At 32.2% G+C, this 25,739-nt stretch overlaps 5 protein-coding genes across 5 annotated transcripts; 4 read left to right on the forward strand and 1 right to left on the reverse strand.

The window, feature by feature from the left end:
• The first annotated feature begins 411 nt into the window (after positions 1-411).
• On the forward strand, positions 412-4,457 carry LOC107960259 (la-related protein 6A). The gene is made up of 11 exons (XM_041096265.1): positions 412-762; positions 876-957; positions 1,921-2,015; positions 2,204-2,275; positions 2,363-2,442; positions 2,545-2,629; positions 3,326-3,373; positions 3,468-3,533; positions 3,608-3,745; positions 4,036-4,129; positions 4,213-4,457. Exons 1-11 carry the CDS (start codon positions 505-507, stop codon positions 4,338-4,340), a joined length of 1,146 nt encoding a protein of 381 aa, XP_040952199.1. The 5' UTR covers positions 412-504; the 3' UTR covers positions 4,341-4,457.
• Positions 4,458-5,579: 1,122 nt separating this feature from the next.
• On the forward strand, positions 5,580-9,599 carry LOC107960258 (60S ribosomal protein L18a-like protein). Its single transcript, XM_016896564.2, has 4 exons — positions 5,580-5,983; positions 6,127-6,202; positions 8,009-8,123; positions 9,251-9,599. Exons 1-4 carry the CDS (start codon positions 5,770-5,772, stop codon positions 9,311-9,313), a joined length of 468 nt encoding a protein of 155 aa, XP_016752053.1. The 5' UTR covers positions 5,580-5,769; the 3' UTR covers positions 9,314-9,599.
• A 684-nt stretch (positions 9,600-10,283) lies between these two features.
• LOC107960257 (uncharacterized protein ycf23) lies at positions 10,284-15,847 on the reverse strand. The gene is made up of 9 exons (XM_016896563.2): positions 15,486-15,847; positions 15,336-15,401; positions 14,337-14,411; positions 12,845-12,907; positions 12,710-12,769; positions 11,751-11,840; positions 11,544-11,651; positions 10,658-10,780; positions 10,284-10,554 (listed from the first exon to the last, which is right to left on the reverse strand). The coding sequence occupies exons 1-9, from the start codon at positions 15,696-15,698 to the stop codon at positions 10,420-10,422; spliced, it is 933 nt and encodes a 310-aa protein (XP_016752052.1). The 5' UTR covers positions 15,699-15,847; the 3' UTR covers positions 10,284-10,419.
• Positions 15,848-18,011: 2,164 nt separating this feature from the next.
• On the forward strand, positions 18,012-19,556 carry LOC121218674 (cation/H(+) antiporter 15-like). The gene is made up of 2 exons (XM_041096267.1): positions 18,012-18,358; positions 18,445-19,556. Exons 1-2 carry the CDS (start codon positions 18,149-18,151, stop codon positions 19,477-19,479), a joined length of 1,245 nt encoding a protein of 414 aa, XP_040952201.1. The 5' UTR covers positions 18,012-18,148; the 3' UTR covers positions 19,480-19,556.
• A 958-nt stretch (positions 19,557-20,514) lies between these two features.
• LOC121218456 (cation/H(+) antiporter 15-like) lies at positions 20,515-21,789 on the forward strand. The gene has a single exon (XM_041095642.1). It carries the CDS (start codon positions 20,515-20,517, stop codon positions 21,787-21,789), a length of 1,275 nt encoding a protein of 424 aa, XP_040951576.1.
• The last annotated feature ends 3,950 nt before the right edge of the window (positions 21,790-25,739 follow it).

Consider the following 25,739-nt stretch of genomic DNA (forward strand, 5'->3'; position numbering starts at 1 on the left):
CTATAATTTAGTTTTTTTTTTCATGAAATAGCTTTAGATATCGCTAATCTATGAAACCAAAATTCAAATAGCTTTTTTTTCAAATACTGATCATCAGATCGATTTGAATTTAAGATATGTTCTTCTACTCATTGATGGGTATTATCCACTATACCAATCGTTGCTTGGAACTCACTAGCCAGACTTTAAATAAAAAACTTAATAGCCCAATGATTTAAATAAAAACTTTTGAATAGTTAATAACTAAAATGAAAACTTTTGAATAATTCTGTGATCATTTTGTAACATTTTGAAGTTAAGTGACCAAAATGTAAAGTTACAAATAGTTTAGTAACTTTAGGTGTAATTTACCAAAAAATTTGACGGAAAATACTCTTTCGTTTATAAAAGGGTCACTGGACAGAAGAAACCAGAGAGGTAGAAGGGCGGGAGGGTTTTGATTTTTCCCTTCGTTTAATCAAAACTTTTCTTTTACCTCTTCCCCCCCCCCCCTTTCTCTCCAAGATGGACCTCCACGTGGAGCCGACGTCCGCCACCGCCGACTCCATCCCGCCTTCTCCGCCGCACGATCCTCTCGATTCCGTTCCCATCGGGTCACCTGAAGACGATATTCTGTCTCCGCCGTCCGATGATGATATTGACCACGATCACGGTCACGAAAATGAAGATGATCACGGCCAGGAGGATCAGGTTCAGAATCATGAGATCTCCTCGGCGGTTGATGTACTTACTGATGATCTCAAAAAGAAGATCATTAAGCAGGCAAGCGTGCCCCCAAAAAATATTTTTTTCTCTTTCTCTCGTGTTGTTTGACATTTTAAGCCCTAGAAATTGTTCTGGTTGATCTTTATTTATGTTTATGTTTGATTTTGTAGGCGGAATATTATTTTAGCGATGAAAATCTGCCTACTGATAATTACATGATGGGACTAATTAAGAAGAACAAAGAAGGTTTTGGTAAGTGATTAGAACTCTGCTTGGTATTTAGTTTTTTTTTTTTTAATGTAGCTTGCTTGTACTTTTTAAGTATTATGTTTTAACTTATCACTTTGATTAGTTTAGTTATGTGGCAACAAGTAGTTACCTATTGAATCATCAGGGAAATGGAATTTTTTGGCCAAAATGATAAAAGGAGTTTAAATCAGATTCAGCAATCGGGTAGAAGATTTAAGAAAACGAATTTGGACTTGGATTGGGAGGATGAATTTGAGAAATAAAAACTACGCATAGGTATATTCAATCCACCGATTAGTTAATATTGGTCATGTTTATTGTTGTGTTTGAAACATGAGAACCTTATCTTTTGAGTTTTTTTCCCTCAAACAATGAAACGGGTAGTTGGTAATAGAATTGCTGTACATGCGACATGGAAGGGGCTGGCTTGCTAGCTGTGTCCACTTTTCCCTTCCTTTTATTAATCTTAGCATTATTTGAACCAGAAGAGGCCGTGTCTTTTCATTGGCTTATATCTTTCTCTCTTGTTTTCCCTTCCATTTTTTTTTTTGAATTCTAGTATATATTTATATTTATATAAATGCACTTTGAAAATTCATTGAAGAAAGCAAAACTGAGCAGAAGAGTATTTCATTGGGTGGAATAAGTTGCATGGCATGATGGCAACCAGTGAATTAGTTAGATTGGTGTCTATTGCATAGATGGATCTATGACACTCTTTTCCTTATCATGTGATATATGCAAAAGGGAGTGTTGATATTCTTCTTGTCTTTTTCATAAAGATAAGTATAAAGATTTTAAGCTTTCATTGTGTTCTTGTTTTGTTATACTTTTCTAATTTGAGACCTTCTTAATTGATTAATTATTATTAGAAGGTACCCATCACTTTTTCAGATAAAAATATCTATTCTTATTACCTTGATATCTTGTTATTGACTTCCGTATGGCTTTTTGTCTTCCTTGCAGTTCCTATTTCAGTTATTTCTTCATTTAGGAAAACGAAAAGACTCACCAGGAATTATACATCAATAGTTGCTGCTCTCAAAGAGTCATCTTTACTTGTATGTTTCTAGATGCTCGCTCCTTAGAAATATTGCCCTTTTTTGTACAGATCAACTGCTATATGGCCCTAAATTGTATATGTTATAAGGATTTGATACGCTACAATAAAATAATTTAGAATTTTTTGTTTCGTCCTTCCCTCTGGTATGCCATTTCTATTTTCATGGAAAGTTTGAAACCCTCTCAGGTTGTGAGTTCTGATGGGAAGAAGGTAAAGCGTCGGAATCCTCTTCCGTTCATTGAAGTTAGGGATCCAAAGGTATTTCTCTTATGGAACATAATGGCTTCAGTCGCATATTTTACTCTTAATTTCGTGGCATCGTGGCATCTAATTTGTGGACCGTAGTTATTCACCATTTTGGTAGATAATCTTCCAGAGGATCATTCGGTAGAAAATATTAAGAGGATATTTGGTGAAGTGGGAAGGTATATTTTCATTTTTAAATAAAGAAAATATTCTCATTCTTTCTTCTTTCCGTTGTTTGAGGATTATCCTTGTCTAAATTATTGTTTCTTCTGAATTTTCAGGATAAAGAAAATATCAGTTCGTGATCCACATGCTGTTGAAGAGACAAAGAAAACTGGTAGAGCCGATATATTGATCAGTAGTAAGGTATGGAACTGGTTTCTAATTTGGCTGATACTATTTTGTTTAGTTAGGAATTTTGTGTCCTTTCTCTATCATTCTCTTCTCTCTTTTTCGTTTTAATAAACTAACTACTTATATATGATCAATGAACATTTTAAGTTTTCTTTTTTTTTTTTTTTGAGTTGCTTCTTATAAATCAGTTGGCATTTTACAATGCATTGTTATCGTGGGTATTGATTAGGTTTTATCTTTAAATTTTATCTATATTAATAATAAACTGTTGACTAGAGTTCGGTATCATGAGTCAAGTGACACTAACTCAGTAATATAGGAAGGCTATTTATGTGCATTAATTTTATAATTCTTTTATTTGAAAATTTACATATTTTTATTAAAATTCTACCCACTTTTGTCAATGACTTTTTTTTCAAGATAACTATTTATATTACTTCTTGAAAAAAAAAATACCCACATGGTGGGTGTATATATGTATCTAGGGGCATTTAAGACTTAAATTTTGATAAATAATTACCCTAAAATAACCATTTACTTTAAAAATACTACTTTATTTTTTAATTATAATTAAGTTTAAAAAGTATTATGATTTAAAAAACTTGTCTTTTTTATGGCAAGATATGGTTTTATTAGTAAGAGCTATTTACATTTATACGTATATAACCTTGTTTATGGTCCGTTTAATTGGCCGGTTTCTGGATCTAGTTACACGCACTGGTGGAGTATGAGACTATTGAGGCTGCTGAAAAAGCTGTAAGTGTCAAAGAAGTCTTCAGTCTTTGTAACTGATGTCTTGCTTGATTATTCGATTAATTGATTCGGAGCACTTCTCCGGTGGTTTCATAAGGTGGCTACTTTGAACGATGAACATGACTGGAGAAATGGCATGCATGTTAAGCTTCTTGAGCGAAAGGTAATGGTCCATATTTCTTGAACAACTTCTCTACCAAGGAATAAGCCAGTATTGATATTATTTCCGTGTTTTAGGGTAAGCATGGACAGCGAAAGCAAGCTTGGAGGGGACCTGCTCATGAAAAAAACATCAATGCTCAGGTATCTGATCAAACTGGAACCGAGGAGAAAAATGCTTCAAGTGAGTATCATGAAGATATACCAGATGATGAGGTATGCATGCTACATGTTCTTTCTTTTTCATGCTCAGTACTATTTTATCTACTTGATTGCAAGAATTAGTCTCGTGTAAAACATGCGCTCATGCGAATTCCGATATACTTGCACTAAACATTAACTCTTTATTCTATTATTCCTTACAAGGAAAAAAATTTAGAATTAAATGAAGGTAGATTTCGTTTTTTTCTTCCTCGTTCTTGGATGTGCCATAATCGAATATTTCACACAACTCTTCAAGAAGAGAGTGTAGTAATCAAAGGTGCAACTTTGCTTCTACATTTTAGGATGGGGAGCATTTGTCCAAAGAGAAAAATGGGGTTCGACCTAGAAACAGAGGACGAGGGAGGAGACAGAAAAATCGTGGTGCCAATGGACACGGTATTACAAAACCGGCATTGTCTTTTTCGTGTTTCCTTCTTTCCCTATTCGATTCTGTTTCGTAATATGCTTACATCATACAGGCCATGGAACTACATCCTCATGCCATGCCGTAGAACCATCGAAGCCACCACCGGGACCTAGAATGCCTGATGGAACACGGGGATTCACAATGGGACGTGGACGGTCTCCAATTTCTAAACCAAGTTAATGATGTGGTATTTTGATTATCATGCATATGGTTTCAAAGGCCAAGTGTGAAAAACAAAAACCCAAATGGATTTATCTGTGTTTTATAAATGGTGATGGTGTTATCTTTTCTTTTGAACATAGTATTTAGAACAATGATGAAAATACGAACCTAAAAATTGGTCTGTTGGTATATTTATATGTTTAAAACAAAGAATGATTTAGATTTGGTGGTGAAAATATTTTAAGAAAAATTTAAATTAATAGTGACCGCAGCCGGAATAGAGATGTATCAATTTTATTAAATTCTTGAAATTTGTATCTTAGTTCTGCCATTATTAAAATAAACCTAGACCCATTAAGAAAAAATTACCAAAAGCTTATCACTATTACTATAATTTATTATGATAACATTTTTTGAGAATTTAATAAAATTGATAAATGTCAGAGATCACTAAAAACTAAAAATATAACCAAAACTATAAAAGATATCGATAAAAAGAAATCACCTACGGATAAAATCACGGTAATATAAGTTGAAATAAAAAAATTCCCAAAAATAATATTTAACAAGGCACTAACCAAAATTTAATTTGAAAAGTAGAGCGATTAATGTTTTTGAATCTAATGATTTCGATCCCAAAATAAATTAAAAAATCGATAATAAATAATAATTTGTATTAGATTGCCCAAATTAAAGAAATTCTTTTTCGCCAATATCCCATTATGTATCAGACACGTTGTTCAAGTCAAAAAGGAAATTGGGTTAATTCAATATTAATTTGGCATTTGAGATTTTTTATTATCTTAATTTGATTCTTGAGTTTCGCTTTAATTTTCAATTTGGTGTCTCAGGTTTTTGATTTGATACTTTAGTTTTTCTTTGTCCCATTTAAGTAGATTAATTTTGTATTAAATGTTCAATCTGGTGTTTGAAATTTTTTTCAATTAATTACCTATGTTTTTTAGGTTAATATACTATTTAGTATTTTATTTTTTTGTCCCAAACTAGCACCTAAGTTTATCTTCAAGGTTTAGCTTGGTACATGAGTTCTTTCAAATTGGTATTTAAATTTTTTTATCTCAATTTGGTACCTGAGTTTAGCTTCGATGTTTAATTTAATACTTAATTTTTTTTTTGCAAGTAACTATCGTTGTTTTTTTACTATAGCACACGTGTTAAATATTCATAATGTGGTTTGGTCTAGATAACATATTGAATATTAAAGGCAAACACAGGTATCAAATTGAACACTGAAACTAAATTCAGGTACCAAATGTTATATTAACCCTAAACAAATTCTAACATCCAGTTCTTGATAACAACGATCTATATTATTTATTTTCATTTTCAAATAAATATATTTGACCACCGCTTTGTCAGCCGCTTTATCACCGCCGGCGGTAACAACTCAAAACCCTTGCCGCCGAAAAGAAGCAAAAAAAGAAAAATGACCGAAGATGGGAAAAATAGAGGAGGCGTCACCCCCAATTTGAACCCTCAAAGCCAATATCAATACGGCACGTTTCAAGGCGTAGCCAATTACTACCACCCTCATTTCCCTCAACAGCCGCCTCCTCAGCCCTTTGTCGGCTTACCTCACGCCATCCCTCCGCCGGGCTGCGCCGCCAACCCCTATGTCCATGGCTACCAGACCGTTACAGGTATATATATTTTGGTATTGGTTGCTTTTTTTTTTCTTATTTATAATCTGTCTTTGAACCCTAACCGTCTGAAATTGAGTTGATTGATTGTTAAAAGTGAATTGGGTTTTTGAATCTCTGTTTGAATTTGATGTTATTTGAAGGTTTTCCAGTTGAAGAACCCGTGCCCTTGAGGCAACCTCGCCTACCTGTTTGTGGACTTGGAATGGGATGGTTATTGTAAGTTATTGGATTGATTTGTTTTTTTCTCGGTGTTTTTTGAATCTGTTAGTGTTTTAACAATAATGTGAAACTAGGTTTTGAGCATAAATTCTTTTGGACATTTAAATTTATCTTTTCCTTGTGCATAATTCGTACGGCATCTGGTAGATGAACAGGTTGATGCAACTATGTCTGTTGATACAAATTTTAGGTTGAGAGTTTAGATATGGGGGGAGAGTCGTCAAGCCGAGCAGTCTTAGAAGTATGGTGAAAAAAAGGGGAGAAGCTTCTAGTTTCTCCCAGGAGGGTAAATGAGACACTAGTGCTTGCAAGCTACTCAAGTTTGACTCGAAAAAATTCGAATTCGATTTGTTAATTATCAAGCCGAGCTTGAGCTCTAGCAGCTGGAGCTATCAATCGAGTGAAATTTGAGCTTAGTAATATTTGGCTCGAATGGCTTGCGAGCCTTATTGAGTTTTTCATATTTTATATTGTTAAATTACGTTGTTGTCCTTAATAAATATTATTAACTCTAAGCTTGATTATTGAGCCGAACTTGAGCTTGAGAATAAAAATTGGTAAACTAGCTTAATCGAGTTCAATCTTGGGCTCGAGCTTAAAAATAGATATTCGATTGAGCTCGAGCTGAGTATCGAGCTCCAAATTTTGAGTTGAGCTCGAGACTGACAGTATTAGAGCTCGGCTCGACTCGATTACACCCCTTTCTCCAAGAAGATGAGTTCTCCGTGGAAGGGCCGAGAACCCCATTTTTGGGACCTCACAAAATCATCTTGGAGAAACTACAAGCTTCTCCCCCTTTTCACCGTACTTCTGATAACACTCGGCTTTATGGCTCTCTACCCTTCCAGGGTGAACCATCTCCAAACTCTCAACCCAAAACTTGTATCAACAATGTCTTTTTTTTTCCATTATTAATTGCTTATGTTATTATATCAAGTAATAAACCTGTGTTGTATCCCACATTTGTAAGCTAATAAGCTGTGAATGCCTCAGATATTGATGCCTTCAGGTCTGTGTATAGGTGATTTGGTTCAGAAATGATCGTTCCTAACTTCCTTGTATAGCTACTTTTTCATTAGTTATAGCATATTAAAAAGGCATAGCTCATTCTAATGCATGGAGTTGACAGAGTGGAATTTATTACCTGGTTGAGTTGTGTAAGTCATCAAATGTAAATAACAACATCATGCAAATCAACCTCTACGAAGTTTCGGGTGTCAATGTAATATCTAGGGTAACAATATATCTTAATTTAAGGTGCACTATGTTGCTGCAATATCTTCCATGGAATGGAGCTCTTAAGAAAGAAAGAAAGATGAGGGTAAAAGTATCATGGAGGCTCTTGTACTAGGAGTTGGATTGCATTTTGACCCCTTATTAAAAAAATGAGCAAATTAGTCCCTATACGTAAATCAAAGAGTTAATTGGTCCTTCTGTTAAAAATTTAATCCATTTTTATTATTAAAAACTGGTCCATGTACATCAACATGAGGTACTTGTGGCACACCATGTGTCATTGTTTGGTTATTCTGTCAGCTATGTCAGTTTTTAATAGTAGAAATGAATGAAATTTTTAATAGAAATGATTAGTTTGCTTTTTGATCTAATGTACAGGGACTAATTTGTCCATTTTTTTAGTAGAGAGGGAAAAATGTAATCTAACACCTAATACAAGGGCCTTTATGGTATTTTTATTGAAAGAAGAGCAATAATTCAGCATTTTCTTTTTTCGTTTGCCTAAATTTGTTCCGTCTTTCTGTGTCTAACATCAAAGGTTTTCTTGCCATAACTATTTTTGGATAGGTTTTTTCTTGGCTTCTTCTTTGGTGGTATTCCCTGGTATGTTGGAACTTTTATTCTACTATGTGTCAAAGTGGATTATAGAGAAAAAGCAGGATACCTTGCATGTGCTATTGCTGTAAGTTTTTCATTTTCTTTCTTATTTGCATATGGTTTCTTTGAATGCCTTTCATGTCTTGCTCTGTTATCTATCGTTCTGGATATCGATACTAATCCGTCTGCATTTTGCAAAAAAAAAAAAAACATTCAGAAACTCGTAAGGAAGTAAATGACCTCTAACTATTCAGTTCGAGTAAACCATCTACGTAATACTTATTACTTTGAAGTTATACATAGTAGTAGTTCTATTGAAGTTATCCTGAAACCAGCAATTGTTATGTTGCTTTAGACTCGGGGCTGAGTGACTAATACAATACCAGTATCAGTATGAGCTAAATTATTAGTAAGTTTACGTTTTGGTCACTCAACTTCAAAATGTAACATAATGGTTATTAAATTATTCGAAAATTTTCATTTAAATAACGGGCTGTTAAAATCATTGTTGTATGGGCTTCTTTGTTTGTACCACTTGCACCAACCGGCAGCTTTCCTTCCCATTTTCTTCTACAGTTTTAAGTTTTTTTTTAAAAATAACTTTGAACATCACGAATCTGCAAATCAAAATCCAAACAATTTTATTCTCCGATCTCCAACATTGATTGTCAAGTCGGCTTGGATCTAACATATGTTCTTTTACTCGTTGATGGGTACTGATATATCGTACTGTTTGTTGAATCTTTATTTGAAACTCACTAGCTGAACTTAAAAAAAAAAAAAAAACTTAACAGCCCAGTAATTTAAATAAAATTTTTTGAATTAGTCAGTAACTTAAATGAAAACTTTTGAAAAGTTCAATAACCATATTGTAACTTTTTGAAGTTGAATTATCAAAACGTAAATTTACTAATAGTTTAGTGATTTTAGGTGTAGTTTACCAGTAAATTTTTTACATTTGGAATTATATACCACGTGCATATGTATGAAATGTGTCGAACACATATTTCAAAGAAAATGAAGAGGGAGTAACATAGACCAAATGCATGGTTGATATGCTTACTACCCTTTGAAACTGATTACCATTTTGTGCCTGCATCACAAATCTGGATTGCTCATTCTTGCTTTGCACCTCAATATGTTGCTTTAATATTTCTTTAATATTTGCTAAATTCTTTTCCTTTTTGGTGCTGTCCCGTTCTAATTCTACAGTCCGTTATCGCCATGATCGCCATTACCTTTGGTTTGACAAAGGGAGGAACTCATGCCTGGTGAGGTATGGACTATGAAATTAAGAAGTTGGCTGTACATTATTTTTTTCAGAATCACAGAAGCATTGGTGCTTGTAATTTGGTAAAAAAATAATTGTTCAGAACTCTTGTTCTTTACATTAAAGAGAACCCCCCATAATCATTTATTGGGTATATATGTATGTATATACATATAGTTGTATTTTCTTCTGAATTGCTGAAAGTATAATGAATGGCAGTAGTTTCTTCTGCCTAATAACTTGGAAGTCCAGGAATCTATCATTGCTTGAATTAGATTCTTTTTTGGAATATATATTTCATGTCAGGTTTATGATTCATGAAGATTAAACCTTTCGAGCTTCATGATTGCCCCTTCCAATAATGTTATTTTTTCCTAGGAGTGCAATCCAAGTAAATGATAAATTTACGATTTAACATTTTTTTTCTGCCAATGAAACATTGGTGAGACATTGGTTGGCAGTGTTAGTAAGATTGAGACCTTGAGACCTTGAAACGTTGAGTGTTTAGGTTCGAGTTCTGGTATATGAAAATTATATGTGAACTTCTTGGTTTAATTATTAAGTTTAGAGTTAATTGCACTAAACATCTTTAAACTATGACCTTTATTCTAAATTGCTTTTCGAATTTTAAAATATTTCAATTACATCTTTAAATTTTCAATATTATATCAATAAAGTGTTGTTACTAAAATTATTAATTTAACTTATAAATGAAAATTTTGAAGAAAAATGAATATTGTAAAAATAGATATAAATATTTTGGTTTTGAGATTTTCAAAGCTTTTACAAAAATTATCGTTTTTTTTTTCCTTTTGGTTTCACATGTCAATAATTGAAGGGCTTGATTGATATAGCATCAATAGTTTGAAGATCTAAGTAGAATGTTTAGAAGTCTGGGGATCAAATTAGACTGTGGGTCATAGTTCAGGGAAGTTTGGTGCAATTAACTCGAGTGTAGTGCCTGCATAGAAAATCTGCAGAAATTTATGGCATGGTTATCTGGTACCACAGTTTCAACAGCTTGATCCCTTGAATCATTTCATTTTTACCCAAAATCCAGGTACAACTCATTTTTTATTTATGGCTAAAACTAAGATAAAAAAGCTGAAACCTACATCATGAAGCTCCTGTCAGTGTGTGTAATCTGTTGATCAGCAGCCGCCATTTTCAATGATTCAGCAATGCTTCTTACTTCTGCAACCATGGCTATGACATCATTAAGCTTGTTCACTGCTGATCCCACACCCTGCATTCCCCCCAAAAACAATTTTTTACCAATTATTTCACTATTTTTTTCATATTATCAGATTAATAATGTCTCACTACAAATCTTAAAAAGAATTGCATACCACACCAGCTGCCCCTGCTGTAATTGCCATTGGAGCAGTAACTGCACTAAGTCCAGATGAACACATTACTGGTATCTTCACTGCCCTTGATATTGAATATGCTGCTGCTAATGTTGGTGTTGCCTAATTGTTCCAAAACAATAAAATCAATATGACCTCCTACAAATCTTTTTATTATTATCCCGGTTCGAATCAATTAAGGGGTTAGTATTCACACACTTGCACAACATTACGTCCAAAGAAAGCTAGATCAAATAAAGGTTTACCCATTGCTTTCTCGAAAGCTTGAACTCGAATGAACAGTCTTTAACCACTAGACTAATCATGGGAGTCCATAGTTTACATTTGTTGACAGTGCTTATACTCTTGTTAAGTGTGTGCTCCTATTTGGATTTAGTACAATGTTATCTAACCCGGGCCGGCTAGACCAGAAACCAATCAGTGTATTGGTCTAAACAAAGGGATTAGATCAGTTTTAGAACAAGGGGTTGAACTGCAAACCATGAATCGGTTGAACCGGGTTCTTCCATGTTTTTATCTCAATTTTGTTTTCTTCCCCATTTTTATTCATTCTTTTAGAATTTTTCTTTTTAAGATTTTTGGACCGGTTGAACCGATTGGACCAAGAGCTAGTGATCTGACCAGCTCGACCACAAGTCCAGTTCCAAAAACATTAACAAAAAGTATTCCGTTATTTGCTCTGTAAAACAGATTCGGATATCGTCCATTACCATCCTTTCAATAGGATTGCATCCAATATCCACATCGGTCATACTCTCATATATAAATACGAGAATATAATCCTCTAAAGACCCCACGTCAAACACATACCCAAATCCCGATACTTACACCTAAACCAGAGTAACACACTTAAAAAACCATTTACCTTCTCAATCAAACCAAGGACACCAGATTTTGAGGGAGTGGAACATTTTCCTCCTTCAGTTTGGATAACATCAACACCTTCTTTTTCCAGCATCTCTGCAAGCTTGACCTGTTTGGGGAGGTGGAAAATGTTAAAAGCTCAAAGATCCATTAAAAAATGTCGGTCGTAACAGCTAAAGCTTTTAATGGATGCTTTAGGGTTTAAAACCTGGTCAGGGAGGCTAAGTGTGTGAGGCACTGTAACTGATAGTGTTATAGAAGGAAGATTGCCCCTTGTTTCCTTTGTTAGCTTTAGTATCTGCAGAAACATGATCAAACACAAATTGGAATCTGATATTGCTCCACTAGTCAAAACATTTCCAAGTATGTATTTAATAGGGATATACTTTTTTCTTAATGTTCTTTATATATATATATTAACATGTGCGAAGCCAGAAAAATTATTTTTGCGGGTCAAAATTAAGTTATAAATTTTGATAAGAGCTTAAATGCAATTTCATCATTGTATTACCTAATACCTTTATAATTTTTAAAAAAACTAAATTTAAATCTTATCATTTTCTGGAGGGCCAAATTGCAAATCTACCATTATTAATTTATAATTTTATAAAGTTTAAAGGGTAAAAATGCTAATTTCCCCCTCCCACCACCCACATGTGTAAATATGACACACTGAACACGATGGAATTTGAATTTAAGACAAACCCTCAACGGATTGGAATTGTCCCTGGTCAAGGTTGCCTCCCAACTATGTGGAGAGCCTGAATGCCTAAGGCTGCTTAAAGAGGCAGTAGGTCCAATAGGGTGCAAGCCTGATGCCTTTTCAGGCAGCCTTAGGCACTCGAGCCCTCCATAGAGTCGAGAAGACAAAACCTTGATCATAAACAACGCCGCGGATGTGTTGAGAGATCGACCGACCCTAAATGAACGACACTTCAAAAATTTTTCTCAAGAGGCGGAAATCCTTCAACAAAGACCCCAAAATTCCAAAGCCTATTTCTCACCAACCACCCAAGGCTATGTTCACATAATTTTGCTTACAATTATTCATTTCGATTCGTATTTTATTCGACATTCATGTCTGACACATTTAAACATAAATATACACTCAAACCCGAGTTCAAGTAACATACAGTAACTCCGAGTTACTAGCATATTTTGATATACCTGCTCTGGGGAGAAAATAACACCAGCCTCATAGAAGGAATCATAATTCCCAATCTCAACCTGCAATTTTCACAAACTTAATTAACATAATTACAAGATTGGACCTTATTATTAGCTCTTGCTTTCAGATCAAACCATCAAAGCTCCAGCTTCAACTGCTGCAGAAAATGCTGCTGGATCAACTGATGAAACACAAACCTGTAATAGCAATGGTTTAGTATTGCTTTAGAAGAGTATTCTTTTGAAGTTTGATTAAAGATTGCATGTGCTTAGAATTGCTGTAAAAAAATAATGCGAAAAATAAAAATTTAATTTAAAAATATCCAAACTCGTTAATTTTATGATATATGAAATATTAATTTTTAATCTCAATTTCGAAACGGAACAAATCGACCCCTAAAAAAAACAGACCAATTTAATCCCTGTCAAATTTTAAAATGAGCAACTAAGGACAATTAATCACGACATTAATGTCTTAATTCTAAAAAAAAACCAACAAATTTAACCTCAATATTTACACATTTACATGCAGGCTAAGCTTGTTAAATCAAAATAAAATTGTCAGAATGTGTAAACTTTAAGTACTAAATTTGTTATTATACCAATCAAAATGATATCTTTATCTCCTCATGTATTTATTATTAGCATGATGTCATGTTATTATTATTTTAGTATTAACAAATATTCGGCTTAGATTATAATACAAATATAACGAGAATTATTGTTAAAATTATGATATATGAAATATAAATTTTAAATACGTCTTAAGCAATTATAAATTATTAGTAAAATCTAATTTAAATATACAAATGAAGGTCACATTTATAATTTGACACCCGAATTGACTTTTGAAAAGCCAAAAACTAAAATTTTTCAATCTTTTGATTTGACTAAATAAGTCATTTTGAAAAACTAACTTGACTCAAAAAATTATTTGTTTCGCATTATTTTTAACTTGAAAAATATTTTTCCAACTCGATGTTAAACACACCCTTAGTATCATAAAATAAAATAAAATTGTAAATACGTTTTTTCCCTAATTTGTTGAGGGTTTGGGTATATATTCATAAAAATTGAGTTAAAATCGAAGCAAGCAAAAAATTCGTCCCGTCCCGTCTCGTTGCCATCCTGACTTCTGGTCTTGCCTGTATGAATTGTTTTACTTGTACTTAGAGGTGAAGTTAAGAATTTTGTGTTGGGAACTGAGATAATTTTTTTTAAAAAAAAAACTTAGTGTTAAAATGACTTAAAATGAACTGCTAACTTTTTTTAAGGGTCAAAAATGAAAATTTCCATTTAATTAAGGACTAAAATGAATTAAATTGAATTATGTTATGGTGAACTTTGTTTTGAAGTTTGGGAAATTACAAATATGGATTAAGTATTTCCTTTATATATGCTAGATTTTATCACACACTCGATGTCGGCAAAAGAAAATTTTTAATCATTGAATAAGTATTCAACCGTTGGATTTATAATTTATAATATAAAAAGATAAAAGTGTAATCATAATAATATTAATTATAATTTAAAATAAATAATATTTTTATAATTTCATAATTGAATTGATAAACCGAGATTAAAATATGTGAGAGAGAGAGAGAAAGAGAGGTTAAGAAAATCATACAGGAAGAGAAGTTAAGCCAATGGCAAGCCTCACTAAATCTGGGTCACAAGCTATGTCCACATGAGTTGCTCCACCCTGAATTAAAAATCACACTTTTCAAATAATAATAAATGAAATAAATAAAGGATAATGTAATATTTAGTGTTTAAATTTAAATTTTTTTTCTATCTTGATCCATTTTTTTTGTCCAAATTTGGCATTCTCGTCTCTAAATTTGGATTTTATTATCACTTAAAACATTTTTTAAAAATAAAAAAATTAAATTTTATATAAAATTTTGGCTAAGTAAGAGTGTTGACCCCAAAATGGTAAATACTCATTTAATCTCTTCAAAATTTGTAAAATTATAAGTTAATATAATGATAAAATTGCACTTTAATCCCTTAAAATTTATAGTTCATTGTTGACTCCTTAAAAACAACTTTTGAACTTCGAATCAGCTTTTTTAAAACTTTAGGAAAATTTTTTAAGGATATAATTGGGTAATTTAAATAAAAATTTTATATATTTTTTTAAAATTTATTATTTTAAAAAATGAAAAATAGTTATTTTTGTCATTCTTATATTTTTAAGGACTAATTAAATTTAATTTCAAAAGAGACAAACCTAACATACAAATAAACCAAAAGTTTAAAAGTATTTAATTGAGTCCCACTATTTTTTTCATCCAATAATCACGTTTTAATCTGGTGTTGCCAATGACAATTGCGACACCCAAAAAATTATTAATTTTTTAAACCAATCAATGATTGGACCATTATTAGGATGGTGCCACCGATGGCAACAGTGACACCGAAATTAACTGTTTAAAATGGATCATTTTCGTACATAATTATACGAATGATTATTTTTCTAAATAATTAATTTATTTGGTTACTTCTAAAAAACGGACATAATCACGTCCGCTGTCCGCTATCTTAACAGAATTCTAAGTTCAGGGATAAAATTTAAAAAATTTGCCAAGTTAAGAGAGTAATGTGATAAAGAATAAAAACTAACCTTATCTGCAGCAGTAACAACAGAAGCCACATTCTCTCTATCAAAATTCTGCAAACCTGAGATAATCTACACACACAAAACGTTAAAAATCAAAACAACAAAGCAGAATCGAAAATCCACAAAGAAAACTGGGTTTGAAAAAAAAAAAACCTTGAGAGCTCTTCTTTCATGGAAATCATTCAACACAGCTTGTTTTGAAGATGATAAAAGAGCCTTGGTATTAACTCTTACACAAGCTGTTCTCCTGAGATTTTGATTGGGTTTTGAAGGTAAAAGTTTACCCAAAAATGGGTTTAAGCATTGATTGAAAGAAGTGTTGGAAGATGAAGCTGAAATCCCCATGCAAATTGACGAAGAATTCATGTTTTTTCTTTTTCAAAGCTTTGGGTTTAAAGTTTTTGGAAAGGTGAACCAGAAAGGGATAAGAAATGGTGGCAGAGATATTTTTAGTTCCTAACTCTAGAGAATTCTTGGGTTATACCCCCTTGGCCCTCAATTATATAATTATACTCGATTTTATTTTAGGATAAATTATACTAGTAGTTATTTAATTATTATTATTTTGATCACTTAATTACGAAAAATTATAAAATAGTCATCAAATTATATGAATTTTTCTTTTTTAGTCACCAGTAGTTAAGTTACTAGCGTTCAGATAACTTAGCAACGTTTAAAATTGGCATAATAACAACTTTAACTCTCAACATTTATACATTGCGTAATTTAATTTTATTTTTTCTTACAGATTTTAAAAGATGACGGTGCAATATCCCTAACGAGGCAAAAAAAAATGACGGCAGGGGAGAGGGAGAGAATGACGGAAAGTGAAAGTCCCGTTACGTCTGTAACAAAAAATAGTTAATGGTGACTGATTTGTTATTTTTTGAAAGTTGAATAACTGAGTTAAAAGTTGAGCGACTACTCTGTTATCGATATTAAAGTTAAGTGACTATTAGTATGCTTTACCCTTAAAAAACGAATATAACTTAAGGTAAACTACATCAGAAGTCACCCTAAAATAAAATTGTTCTTATTTTAGTCAGTCTAATTGTTTTTGTCAATTCAGTCACTGTCGTTATAATAATTTCTCAAAATGGTCATTCAGCCGTTGCCTTAAGCTGACTGGACTTGCCACATCAGTATTTTTATATCCTGTTATAAAAATTATAAAATGAAAAATTATTTTTTTAGTCCTTCTAAAAGTTACAAAATTTTTAACTTAGCACCCTCCTGTCAGCAAAAAACTGACCGTCCATTTCTAATCGTCATCAACATCACCAACATCACCGGCCGGCGTCCAGGTCAACGTCCGATTGGCGAACTTAGCAAAACTAAGACCGACTGCAATTAATTTGCATGAATCTCGCCGACAAATGACTACAGTTGATGCAATTGTTGAAGTTAAAATTCGATAAAGAAACATAAAAAAAACTGACCATTGATCGAGAACTTGGGGTTGATTCTGGTCAGAAATGTTTGAATTTGGATCACCAATTTCCATCGCCGCTGCTTCATTAAGCTTCGCCATAACACCTTCAACAACAATAACAAAAAGAAACAAAAATATTATTTTTATATAAAAACAAATTTAAAAAATATAATGCATCAAATAATATTAAAAAAATCTTTATACTTAAATAATATTAAGATACTTGCAATTTAATAAACAAATCTCTTTAAAATAGTATCAAATTTAAAAATAAAATAAGAATTATACAATATTCAAATAATAATAGTAGCAAAAACAAATTAGGCAGATTCGGATCGGACCCTAGCCAAAAAGTTTTATTCAATGCCTGACCTATTTAAAAAATGGACTTTTTTTATCAAAGCCAATTTTTTGGGTCTATATTTAAATTATTGCCACTTTTAGGTAGACTTTTAGACCTGAGTGAGTGGCCTAACTAGATTTGATTATGGGTCAAGCCACCCGGTTCAGTCCAAAGTCCCGCCCAAAAAGTGAGAGGGTTTGAGCAAAAATATAAGCTCGAAAAATGAGTTCGGACAAAAAAACGAGGCTTGTTTTCTAAATGGGCTGGGTCTCGGGTGAGCTTTTTTTTTTGTGTCCAGACTCGGCCTGATTTTGCAAAAAGAAAAACTGCTACTTTTCATGCTGTTTTCATTGTTTCTGTTATTGTTTTGTCACTGTTTTGGTGTTGTTTCGCTGTTATATCGCTAGTATTTTGTTGTTATTGTTTGAATATTGTATAACTATTATTTTATTATTAATTTTGCTAATATTTTAGAGATATTTTCTTGTTAAGTTACACTTATCTTAATATTGTTTAAGTATAAATAATTTTTTTAATTTATTGAAAAATATTTATTTTAATGTTTTTAGTGTATTTGATGTATTATATTTTAAAATTTATTTTTATATAAATATAATAATATAAAAAATGTAATACGGGCGGACCAGGTCAGGCTCAAGCTTTAACATTTTTAATTGGGTCAGACTTAAACAAAATTTTAAACTTATTTTTCAACCCAAGCTTAAAATCGGACTTAAAATTCTATTGAGGCTTAGCTCGATCCATGATTAGGTATATATAAAATTTATAAATAATTTAAGTGGAGTATAAAAAATAAAATAAAATAAAAAACCCAGACCAAACATACCATCAGAATAAAACCACAGAAAGTGGAACCAAATTGAACGGATAACCTTATATTTTTACACTTTACCCCGTTGGCCGTACCGTCTCACAAAAGAAGAAAAAATTCAATTCTTCACTTTGACCCATTTCCCCGTTCCCCACAAAAAGCCACCACTTGACACCCCCACACCGGCGGAGAGGATCGATGGTAGCGTGATGGAGCAACCACAAAAATTGGGCGGCAATGAGAATCGGTGTTTCGTTTTGAACATCACCAATTACAATGGAATTTGGCAAGGACAAAACCCTTTCGTCGAAGCTCTCCCTATCTTCATCACTCAACTCGCTGCCATCTTAATCGTCACTCGCTTCTTTTACCACCTCTTCAAACCCTTACATCAACCTCGTATCGTTTCTGATATTCTTGTAAGCTCCCTTGTTTCCATATGTTTCAAAATTCATGCATATATATATTTCTCAAAATTTCAAACCATATTTTGATGTTTTTGCAGGGTGGAATATTGTTAGGTCCATCTGCATTAGGGAAGTTAGTGTACTTCTCAGATTTGTTTCCGAAAAGAAATGTCGTTACAGTGGAAACCTTGGCATACATGGCCCTTTTTCTTCACATGTTCTTAGTTGGCTTAGAGCTCGATTTAACTGCCGTTGGTCGGATAAGCAAAAAGGCCAAAATCCTCACTATATCTGGCCTTCTCTTTCCCTTCGTCGTTGGGGTTGCCTTTTTTTATTCATTGCTTGAATCCTTCGATCAATATCGGATTCAAGTTCACAATATTGGATGTGGTTTTCTATGGGCTGCCTCGTTAACCGTCACGAGTTTCCCGGCGATTGGCCGGATCCTATGTGACCTCAAGCTACTCAACTCCGAAATCGGTCGACTGACGATGCCAATCGCCCTCATCAGCGACTTGGGTTCGTGGATTCTTGTCGTTATTTTGATCCCATTTTGTGATAACCCTGCTAATGCACTATATGTCATCCTTGTGACAATAGTCTACGTAGTGGCCTCTTTTTACCTCATTCGTCCATTCCTCGGATGGATGGTTCATTTCACATCCGATGGCAACAACAACTATAGTGATTGCTACTTGTGTTTCGCCCTCGTCGGAGTTGTCTTAAGCGCGTTCACGACCGACATTACCGGCACTCACCCCATCGTCGGATCGTTCGTCTTTGGGCTTATCATGCCCAATGATATCGCGCTCGTCTTGATGGACCGATTTGGTTACTTCATCTCGGGGCTTCTAATGCCCCTTTTTTTCTCCGTCGCCGGGCTCCGAGTCGACATCTTCAAGATAACAAAGTGGAGCCTCGTGTTTGTAGTTGTACCATTGCTTTTCACCGTTAAGATCCTTAGCTTCCTACCGATTTCACTTTTCACCAACATTCACTCTAAAGATAGCTTTGCTCTTGGCTTACTCATGACCACCAAGGGGATATGGGCCATTCTTGTTTGTATCACTGCTTTGGACAAAGGGGTACTTTCTTTTCTCTCTTTTTCTCCTTTTACCCTAATCAAATTCTAGGATTATTAATAAGTTTACGTTTTTTGTCAAAAAACTTATAATATGGTCATTGAACTATTTGAAAGATTTTATTTCAATTACTGGATTGTTAAAGCTGTTGTTGTATGATATTCTTCATCCGCATCAACTAAATTCCAAATAGCTTTTTCTCTTCTATAGTTCGTTTTTTTTTCTTAAAACAATTTTGAACGTCACGAATCTGCCAACTAAATTCCAAATAGCTTTCTATCAACACTGATCGTCAGATCTATTTGGATCTAAGATATATTTTTCTACTTGCCGATGAGTATCGATCTATTGTACCAGTCATTAAATTGTTACTTGAAGATAGCTAGTCAAGCTTTTAAAGAAAAAAAAAACTTAATAGTCTAGTGACTTGAATAAAATTTTTTGAATAGTTCAGTGATTTAAATGAAAATTTTTGAATAATTTAATGATCATTTTGTAACTTTTTAAAGTTGAGTGGCCAAAATATAAACTACTAACAGTTTAGTGATCTTGGATGTAATTTACCCTATTTTAATTTATAATGTATTAGATAGTCCAAATTGGTAACATTCTAGTTTAATCATAAATTATTAACTATTACTGTTAGAATGTGACTGGCATTGCATTGTTGTCAATGTAGGAATATGCGAGTTTGAGTGTGCTAAAATGCATTATCCTTTTATTTATGAGTTATAGGAAATATAGCAAAATTCTCAGGAAGCCCATCATTTTTTTAAAATTTTAATTAAATCCTTCAAAAAGTTTGGAAATTCTTGTTGATCCTCTCAAAATTTTTGAAAATTTTAATTAGACCCCTAAAAGAATTGGAAATTCCAATTAGACCTGCCAAATTTTAAAAAAAAATATTTAGGTCCCTCCAAAACTTAATGCCGCATTCCAGATCAAATTATGACAAATTAAAATATATGATTAAATCCCAAATGTGAAGATGGATAAGTTTAAAAATATTCATATAATTTTTTTTTCTTATTTATTTAGGTTTTGCATGCTGGTGACTATGCTGTGACAGTTATTTCAATTTTGTTAATGAACAGCATTATTGCTCCCACCATTGCTACCCTTTACAAGAGGACCAATCTGTTCATAAAATACAATAGCAGGACCATTCAAGAAGCTAGGAACAAAACCGAACTTCGAATCCTCGTATGCATCCATTCATATTGCAACGTACCAGGGATCTTAAAGCTCCTCGAAATATCGCACGGTTCCCGACACAATCAATTGACAGTGTTCGCGCTCCACCTTGTCGATCTCGCCGACCAGCCATCATCCGTGCTCATAGTGCACGACTCGCACAGCCCCCGGTTTGAAGAAACGAAAGCAAATGGTGCGCACCATGACTACGATAGCTCCGAGATGGACCAAATAGTCACCGCGTTCAATGAATTCGAGAAAACGAACGACAACGTAAGTGTCCAATCGTTAACAACGCTGTCGCCTTTCACGGCAATGCATGGGGATATTTGTAGCTTAGCTGAAGACAAGTTCGTGGCACTCTTGATATTGCCGTTTCATAAGCATGCTACGACAGAACAGAGCCTCGAAGAGATTATCTCTTCATTTCCTAACATAAACCAAAATGTGCTTGACAATGCCCCATGTTCGGTCGGAATCTTCATTGACCGTGGGTTCGAAGTGACCAACGGTTCGGATCCTGACTACGGGGTACATGAAATAGCAATGGTGTTCATCGGCGGAGTCGACGATTGTGAAGCTTTATCTTATGCATGGAGGATGGCGAGGAAGCCCGGTGTTCTCTTAACTGTTATACGATTATTAGAAACCGATTCCCGCGATCAAAGGAAATCAAATGAACTCGACGACGATTGCATAAATGATTTCCGAATACAAACATCCAACGATGATTTCATTATATACGAAGAAAAGATTGTAAATGATGGGGAAGAACTTATTGAGGCACTAAAAGAAATGGAGAATAAATTTGAGCTATTCATTGTAGGGAGACGAGACGGGCTAGACTCGCCGATAACATCCGAGTTACTTGACAGGATTGACTATCTGGAGCTCGGTATCATCGGCGACTTGTTGGCGGCATCGGATTCCGATACGAGCTCCATCCTAGTGGTGCAACAATTCGTTAATTTGATCGATAACAAAGTGATTGAAGATTTGATCGGGACACAATGGTTGTCAATGGACCGGACCGCAATGAACTTCGGGAGCCGGCGATTGTTGATGGCGACTAGCAATACGTTATGGATGTACTCGGAACAGAAACTGAAAGAGATGCATCATGTTGATGAAGGTGATGTTGACGACGGCGACGGCGTAAATCCCTAGTATACTAGAAAATTAGGATAGTTTTAGCTATTCAAAACAGTGAGATTATGTCTTTAGTTCTTTGTTTTCCTTCTTCCATTTTTTTTAAAATGTAATTTTTTATTTTATTTAATATAATCAAAAGCATTTTTTATATGAAATATTATTTTTAAAATGTAAAATTTATATATAAAATATTATTTTCCACTTACCTAATTCGAGTCTCACTATATGTAAATTATGCGTACAATTATTATATTTTCTTAAATATCAATAAAAATTTCTAAATTATAAATTATAAATTAAACAGATCTTATGGAATTAACCATAAATTAAGGAGATCTTATGCAATTAATCAGTAACCTCAATCAAGAATTTCTAAATGATAAAATGAAGCAACATCAGTCCCTCAAAATATTTGTAAATTATTATTAAGCTCTTCAAAAGTTTTAATAAATTTAATTAAATTCCTTCTCTTTTTTTTTTTTGGTAAATGCTCATTAAGCTTCCAATTTTATTTAAAGAAAATTAAACTTACCAAAATTTTAAAAAATTATAATTAAATCCTTGAAAATTTTAAAAATTTTATTTAAACCCCAGAACTTAATATCAAAATTCGTTGCAATATGTACTCTTTTTTTTTTTTTTTTGAAGACGAAGTGGAAAATTTCTTTGGAGAAGTTGAAATTAAATTATATTTTTTTATAAGAAAGCAATTTTACCATTACATTAGTTAATATCTTTAAAAAATTTTAATAAAATTAAATAAAATTATCATTTTAAAGGGAAAGATTGCAATTTTACCATATACTGTCTTATAATTTTATATATTTTAGAGGAAAAGAATGCAATTTTCCCTTTTTGTCGGCAAGGCACATGCCAACCCTTGGCGTAGGGGGGGGAGGAAATTAATAAGAGAAGAAACTCATGCATTAACTTTAAATAAAAGGTAGAATATGCTCCAACCTCTGGAATTTTTTATATATTTAGAATATAGTCCTTTTACATTTATTTTTTAAATTTTAGTCCTTTATTTTATACATTTTATAATGTAAGTTCAATTGATTTTTTTTGAAAGAACAAATTCAATTGTTGATATCACTGAAATTATTCTATTAAATTCATAAATTCAGTTTTTAGAAAAAATAAATAAATTCAATGGTTAATACTATCAAAATTCTTCCATTAAATCCGGATTTATTACAATATTTTTTTTATTTCAACATAATTTTAACGATATCAACAATTGAATCTAAATTTTTAAATCTCAAATAGACTAACTTCTCAACAACAAAAGGAAAAGGATTAAATTACAAAACTACAAAGAGTAAAAGAACTTAAAACATAATTCAACCTAAATAAAACTTCCCCAAATAAAGAGTGAAAAATTACCAAATAAGTTATCTTTCTTCCCTACATTTCCAGTTTCCCACCACCTTTCAAACAAGTTCTAAAACAAGCTTCAACAATGGCTACAAAACCCTAATTTCGTCTCCATGAAATCACTTTTCTCTCAGAACCCATCTGAACCCAAAAGAAAATGTCCAAAAAGAACCCAGAGATAGATACATGTACATACAGAATCTATCAAATTTGACATCCACAACAAAGATAGAAGAAACAGAGAGTAGAAACCAAGAAAATCGCTTCGAAGATGGAAGCAATTTTGAAAAGCAAATCGTCAATGAAAGAAAAGTGATGAATGTGTAGTCTCTTCCACTTGAAAGCTGACCCTAAAACGTACTTCCACCTCCATGATTCTTTCTTGAGTAGCCTTTTGAATATTGCCCATATCTTTGTTCTTCCCATTATGGTTTTTTTTTTCAAAATATTTTGTGGGATTTTTTTAAAAAAATCTTTGGTTGAAGAAGAAGAGGGATTAAGAGGTGGTTTATATATATATATATGCAGATGGCGTTATAGCTTGATAAATTTTAGACGAACAACTAAACCGCGTTTTGATGAATCAAGAATTTAATAAAATGTATAATTTCAAATTTAGCCCCTAATGTTTACCTTTTTATCATTTTAGCTTTAATTCTACCTTTAAAGTTTAATCAGATTACTTTTGACTAAAATATTGAAATTTTAACGGCTTTGGTACTCTAACCTATGTGGCAATCTGTGTATATATTCATAAAAATTTAAGAATAATTATCCACTTCAGCATTAAAGTACATATAGATTGTCATACAAGCTATCACGTCAATGTAGCTAAAATTTTTACAGTTCGATAATTTTTCCGTCCAAAGAAAATCAATTTAACTGAGTTTTAAAGGTTAAGGCCAAAGTCATCCAAAAAAAGAAGAACTAGAGTCAAAATGATAAAAGAAAATGTAAACATTAAGGACAAAATTAATCAGATTATGTCATACTCACGACAGTGAAAAAAAATTATATTTATAATAATCAATTAAAGTATAGATGGAATGGTAAAGGTTTAGTATAACCTTTTAGATATTTTATTTAATTTTTATATTTATTTAAAGATTTTATATAAAAAAATTATAATATTATTCATTGTTGTGTACTAAATTTTAAATTTTATAAAAGTAGAAATTTTAATAGCATATTTTTTAACCTAAAATGAATGGACAACATTTTCCCCCCTTAAACAAAGGGATCACTTTTATTAAAAGTGGAGATTAATTATTTAAATTAGGTTTATGTCAATTAATTTTGATGGTAATTGATGTTAATCAATTAATAAACAAATCAATCACTTGTTTTGTGATTGGGGCACAATTGTAAAAGCTTAGGGACTTATTAAGAATTATCCCATGGGAATAAAGCCTTTTTTTTTAAAAACCTAAATTTCTAGATTCCCCATTACTTGGTGGGTTTAAATATATATATAATTTGCAAAGATTTGGGAATAATCTCTTTTTCTTTTGTTTCCTTTTTTTCCTTTTTTTTTACCATAAATATTCTCCAATTTATTTATTTTTATATAAAAAAATATTCACATTGGTCTAAAATATATAAAAAAAAATCTTAGGTATCAAAATATTTATGAAAAAAAAAATGTGAACACGATATAAATATATGAATTTTTTATTTGAATATAACAAAAAAGTTATCGAAATATGTATATGGAGAAATTAATTTTAATAATAAGTTTTTTTTAGGGTGCTTCAATACTCATGAATGTCGAGTTCAAGTTCTCTAACGGATGTTACATAGTAACATGTATAGTTTGTTGTTTAATCATTTGTTGATAAAATGACATCACCTTGACACCTACGGATATCGAAGTTATTTTAATTACTTTTTCAAGATTCCCTTAAAGAATCTTGTACGAATGAATTTGACATAATATAGTAAGACTTCCATTCTGTGGGTGTGAAGTTCAGACCTTTTTGTTACAAAAAGAACTCGATATTTATGGATGTCAAGGTCATGCTATTTCTATAGGCCGTTTTAGCATGTGTGGTTTTTTTTTTTTTTTGCCATAAGTAGTGTTATGAAAATTGTCATTAATTTTTTGTTACTATTCAACATTCATTAAATAACTTGACACACATGGATATTGAGATATCTCTAAAAAAAACTTACTATTTGGATTAACTTTTCATATACAACTTTTTTTTCTATATTCAAAATAAAAAAAATTAAATATACGAATGTATTAAGATATATATAATGTGAATTATTAATGATATCTGGTTTACTCATGATACTAGTGTGTATATATATATTATTTAAGCCTTTATCTGAGTTGGTGTTATTAGTCAACCAAGCATCGACTCGATTAGGAAAAATATAAAAATGTCATTCCGTAATTAAAATAAGTTATATTATTCAAAGGTAATTTAGTCATTTAAAAAGTCCATAAAAATGCATTTGATTGGATTTGAACATGTGTTATTTACGTCAATAAAACATTAACTTCATCACTGAACCAAAGTTTAATTTCAATATAATATGTACATTTTAATTATATTATGCATATTTTATTATCTACATCAATT

Source organism: Gossypium hirsutum, chromosome D06, assembly GCF_007990345.1.
Source record: "Gossypium hirsutum isolate 1008001.06 chromosome D06, Gossypium_hirsutum_v2.1, whole genome shotgun sequence".
Lineage (NCBI taxonomy): Eukaryota > Viridiplantae > Streptophyta > Magnoliopsida > Malvales > Malvaceae > Gossypium > Gossypium hirsutum.